This window comes from Pinus tabuliformis, chromosome 2_2 (genome assembly GCF_031772625.1).
Source record: "Pinus tabuliformis cultivar Carrire ecotype Pingquan chromosome 2_2, CPIR1, whole genome shotgun sequence".
Classification (NCBI taxonomy): Eukaryota; Viridiplantae; Streptophyta; class Pinopsida; order Pinales; family Pinaceae; genus Pinus; species Pinus tabuliformis.
In genome coordinates, this window is record NC_142300.1 from 32,542,893 (window position 1) to 32,548,378 (window position 5,486).

Consider the following 5,486-nt stretch of genomic DNA (forward strand, 5'->3'; position numbering starts at 1 on the left):
TAAAATAAAAATCATTATTCTTCAAATTAAAAACCATACTAATGATTTTTAAAAGGCGAATATTCAAAACATGTGTATATATTCGATATTTTAATATACATATTTATATATACACTTTGTGTTTTGATATAAATATATCTTGATGTATATAGGTAATAATAAATTGTTCCATGGTCGATATCATGCCCATCATTATTCCTTCTTTTATTTTATATGACTTTTGCCATGCCTAGCGTACAACTCTCTGCTTGATCCTATGCGGTTCGATTAGGGAATCCAATGTCCTTTACGCGTGTAAAGTGAATTTAGTCTTCACTTTCGGCTCAAGTTGACAGGGTATTCGACGAGGACGCCGATAGATGAAAGCGATAGAAAAATTAAGAATTTGATTTAGTAAATTACATCATTTGAACTGCTAGATACCTCTGTTCACAATGTATTTAAAAACCATTTAAACAAGTTTGAACCAAATGTATTTAAAACCACTTAAACATTTCTTTTGCTTTACTATATTTATTGGGCAAGTTTGTGAAAATGTGAATATAAAATTTTATGTTCAAATATCTAGTTACTTACTTGTGACTATATAGTGGGGATAGTGCCATTGATTTTTAGATAAATATACCACTAGGTCCATCAATTTTTTTTCAAAGAAAAGAACTATTCAAACTTATTGTGTAGGGATTGTCAACAATGACATATTAATTTGCGTTAATAATTATAGATAAAATAATAATAAAGCATTTTTAAAAGGGGTAGTCCCTGCAGAAGTTTTTATTAAGTCCGATTTTTGTACAATATATACATCAAACGTCATATCGATACATCAGATCACAATTTAACTCCGGCATATGGCTGACCGCGCAAGTTTATTTGATAAATTTTTAAAAATGTAAAATAAATGTGAATAGAAAAACTACTATTTCTAAATCAACATCTAAAAATTCACAAAAGAATTCATAACAATTTAAATAAATTTTTAAAAATGTAAAATAAATGTGAATAGAAAAACTACTATTTCTAAATCAACATCTAAAAATTCACAAAAGAATTCATAACAATTTAAAATACATGAAAGCATTACTTCAAGTGATTAAACCAACTTAATTACAAATTCCTATAAAAATCTTTAATGGCCTATAATTATATAAACAAAGCCATTAATCCAGCATAATTACAAATTCTGGAAAGAAGAAAATGGTAAGGATTGTAATTTTGTATATAGTATCTGGTTTTGAGCATCTCATAACCCCCCAAAAAATGTAATGTATTGTAGATCTTTACATTTCCTTAATATAAATCCATGATGTGTTTTTTTTCTCTGAAAAGAAGGATTGTAATTTTGTACTAAAATTTTAGCATTTTAGCCCATGCAACAGTAGCCGTAGCAATACGAAATGATAAAGCAAATTTGTCAAAGCTGTAATGAATTATGTCATGTGCTGGCCCCATCCATCACATGAATGCAATCCGAAATGTTATATTCTGTCGGAAAGGATGCCAATCCTTCAAGGCTTCCAATACAGTTGTATACAACACAATATTCTCAGCAAGAATTTCCAGGGAGCATTTCATAGTTTTGGGTTATGAGAATAGCCACACCAACTTCAGAGCAGAAGAAAATTTGAAGTCCACAGTTTTTCTAAAGCCACCAAGAACTGAGACCGACAGAAGGCAATTTCAAATCTTTGTTCAGTATGTATAAGCAGCAGACACCATTGTCAAGGCAATAGCGTGCTACAGTTCAGAAATAATATCAAGCAGGGATTTGTGAATGTTGTGAGCTGAGAGGGCTGAGAAAATGGCTAACATCAATGTAACTGCAACTATAAATTTCATAGCAATGCTGCTGTCAATACCCATTATTGGTACAGGAATATGGCTGACCACCAAGCCATCTAGCGAGTGTGTCAAATTCCTACAGTGGCCTGTCATAACCCTTGGCGTAGTGGTTTTACTGGTTGGCCTGTTAGGATTCATTGGAGCCTTCTGGAGAATGCCATGGATGCTGGTTGTGTACTTAATCTTCATGTTTATCCTCATTATTCTGCTCACAGCTCTCATTGTGTTTGTGTTCCTTGTCACTGAAAAGGGCCATGGCCATAGTGTTCCAAACAGAGTTTATAGGGAATACAGCCTTGATGACTTCTCTGGATGGTTACGCCACCGTGTACAGAGTTCTTCCAGGTGGAATCATATCAGAAACTGCCTCAGCTCATCCACTACTTGCAGCAGGTTGAACCAGAGGTTCACTTTTGCCCAGGATTTCTTCAATTTCCCCATTAGCCCTTTAGAGGTAATAGCTTGATTTATTGTAGTTAACTGGTTTAGGAAAAATATATTTTAATACTTAACTTAGAAGAAAGGTTATCTTTATCAGTTATTGTGAATATTGTTTTGGGTATTTAGTTAATTTAGTGTTAACCAATAAAACTATGTTTAGATTGATACTCAAATTTTATAGGAAAGGCTATAATATTGTTAAGCTCGAAAGGTTTTAATATTATTTAGTTAGTTTAATGTTAATAAATATTATATAATAGATAGTAGGTTTTTAAATAGGTTATAGAAATTATATTGAAATATTTTAATTTATAAGAAGGGTTTTATGTTAGTTTATTAAGGATTGTTTATTATTTTTTTTATTTTTATCTAGGGTTAAGGTTGTTGGATAGTTAGTTAATAAATATTATGTAACAGATATTGTATAGGAAACTCTTGTATTATTGATTTTTTTTAAATATAATTTAATTTGTTTATCTACTGTTGTAATCTAAATAGCTTAGAGAAATTATATTTAGATATTCTAATTTATAAGAAGGCTATTGTAATAAATATTATGTAATAAATATTTAGTTAGTTTAATTTTAACAAATATTATGTAATAAATATTGTGTTGGAAACTCTTACATTATTGGTTTATTAAAAATCTTATCTACAGTTGTAAGTTAAATTTTTTAATATTTTTTTGGTATATTTTATTGTTTTTTAAAGTTCTAGTTAATTTTTTAACATATTTTGTGGTAAATATTCTAAATTTCATAAGGATTGATTAAAATCACAAATTTAAGTGGTTTAATCTGCACAATTTAGGTGTTTTAGGTTTCTCAGGCTGAAAACATTTAGAGATTCAAAAACATATTTGTAAAGAATTGTCTACTAGGTGCCAATTTCACCACGATGGCCAAAAAAGGCCATACAACCCTTTTCCAAAAAAAATTAACAGTGAGAATGCTTGAATCCTGTTTTTAATAGTGGAAATTAATTCAGCTACCATACAAAAATAACCAGACAACCAATATTTTAAAATTATTTTTACCAAATTTTAATCCTGCCAAAATTTTCATTATTTATTATGCAACATGGTCCATCTTTAACCTACCCGTTTTAAACAATAAAATATCCCAACTTCATCAGAAACAGTATCAAACGATAAAATACGTCAATTTCATTAGAAATAGTATCATCAAATTTCAGCCCAGAAAATCCCTAACCGATTTCCAATTAAAAATTACTTTCAGGCTACAGACCTCACATATATAAAGGTCATAGTTGGATTAATCGTGATATAGTCTTGTGGTTGCAGTCTGGATGCTGTAAACCGCCAACAGAATGTGGATATACATTTGTGAATCCAACATATTGGATAAGTCCCATAAACCAAGGTGCGGATTTTGATTGCTTGCTCTGGAATAACGACCAGACACAGTTGTGCTACAGTTGCAATTCCTGTAAAGCGGGGCTATTGGAAAACCTGAAAATAGATTGGAGAGTGGCCGATATTGTATTGTTGGTCACTCTAGTGGCCCTCATTTGGGTGTACATAGTTGGATGCAGCGCCTTCCGCAAAGCCCAGACAGAGGACCTATTTGGTCGTTACAAGCAAGGCTATACCTGATACTTTTTCATCTCCTCACATATTGTATTTCAGGTTTTCACCGTTCACTTACATACCATGTCACTATGTTTTCATGCGTCATTTTATGGTAATGTTCAGTAATTTAGTTTGGGGTTTACTCTTGTTAGTCATGTGCAGAAACAAACGGTTTCGAGTTTATAAGGTCTGATTTTTTTGCAATGCTCAGATATCAGTTATGACAACTGTTTTTATCTGTGGAAAGCTGGGAGTAGATTATCATAGAAGCCACTACCTTTTTGAAAACTTCAGATACAAGTTACTGCAATTAGTGTTTGATCTTGCATATAGATATCGACCCCTTGTAGTTGATACTGTATACACTCACTGTATGTCTCTCCCTGTATGGTTTATCACAATCGGACTGAAGTTCTTTTCTTGACATTGGTTCAAAATTCTACATGTTGTGAGAAACTTTATCATTCTGGTGTTTTTTCTTTTAAAGCTTATATAAAGAATGTAATATGCAGGGGAAATTTTCCAAATCAATACCAGAAAGGATAAGGTTCCTTAAACTTAAGGACAAATGGATAACTAGTTTATGAACAATAGTTTGAATTTATGTTTACTGCAGATTGGGCATCCAATGGGCATGGAGCAAAGCAAATAATTGACTTTACTACATGCCCATTGCATGTATGGAATGTACATTTTACATGCAAATGTTCATACCTTGAACAGAGAGCAAATATAACATTTATGATTATTCACAGTGGTATTTGAAGATTTTCACACTGAATATGGTGACAATGTCAATTACTTAAGCGAAAATCAAACTGCACTAGTCCTGTTTGTTTGAAGTTACAAACAAGAGAAGTATTGAGTTGACATTTATGGATTGACAAGGTTATGTCTGTAATGTCAGAAATACAATAGCTTATTGAAATGCTTAGAATGACATGAACTTATTGAAGTGAAGGATAATTTTTTAATGAAGGATTCAATTTTTATAGATCTAATTCAAAAGTCTATGATTTTTACTTATGGACAAATTCAATGGAGTTTTAAATGGTGAAGTCATACCTTGCCAAGGTTCAAATATTCTTTTACAGTGGCTGAATCATTCATTGACAAATTTAATGGGTTTTCTTTGGTGAAGTCATACCCTACGATGGTTCAAATATTCTTTTATAGTGGCTGAATTATGCGTAGACAAAATCAATACGGTTTTAGTTGGTGTCATAATACCCTGTTAAGGTTCAAAGTTTTATTTTTCTTTTTTTCCCAGTTACTGACAAATTTAACCGGGATTTTTTCCTAAGTGGCTGAATTAGTTATTGACAAATTTAACCCCTCCTTTTTCCAATAGTGGCTGAATTATTTATTAACAAATTCAAGAGGGTTTAATCATTTATTAAGAAATTTAATGTAAGTAAGCTAAAATATGAAGCCTGTCAATTGAATTGAATTGAATTTAGTTTGGATGCTTCAATGGAGGAGTGCATTTTTTCTTAACCAGATTCAATTCTCGTAAATAATTTTTTTAATGAAATTTTTTATTATTTTTTAAAAATTAAGTTTTAAATTATAATTATTAATAAAATAAAAATCCATTTACAATTTTTCTGAT

General features: G+C 30.9%; 1 protein-coding gene across 3 annotated transcripts; it reads left to right on the forward strand.

Annotated features, from left to right (window-relative positions):
* Positions 1-1,475: 1,475 nt before the first annotated feature.
* On the forward strand, positions 1,476-4,965 carry LOC149191375 (protein TORNADO 2-like). Of its 3 annotated transcripts, none has more exons than XM_089404201.1 (3): positions 1,476-2,296; positions 3,587-3,931; positions 4,387-4,965. In XM_089404201.1, the coding sequence occupies exons 1-2, from the start codon at positions 1,802-1,804 to the stop codon at positions 3,896-3,898; spliced, it is 807 nt and encodes a 268-aa protein (XP_089260327.1). In that variant the 5' UTR covers positions 1,476-1,801; the 3' UTR covers positions 3,899-3,931; positions 4,387-4,965. The 3 variants fall into 3 exon arrangements, with proteins under 3 accessions (XP_089260327.1, XP_089260326.1, XP_089260325.1); XM_089404200.1 differs by lacking the exon at positions 4,387-4,965 and adding an exon at positions 3,998-4,298; XM_089404199.1 differs by lacking the exon at positions 4,387-4,965 and having other exon boundaries at positions 1,477-2,296; positions 3,587-4,298.
* The last annotated feature ends 521 nt before the right edge of the window (positions 4,966-5,486 follow it).

Excerpts from the sequence above, each read along its gene's own strand:
- LOC149191375 (XM_089404201.1), top strand. The coding sequence starts at position 1,802 with ATGGCTAACATCAATGTAACTGCAACTATAAATTTCATAGCAATGCTG. Across the intron at positions 2,297-3,586 it reads TCCCCATTAGCCCTTTAGAG|TCTGGATGCTGTAAACCGCC; the intron begins GTAATAGCTTGA and ends TTGTGGTTGCAG.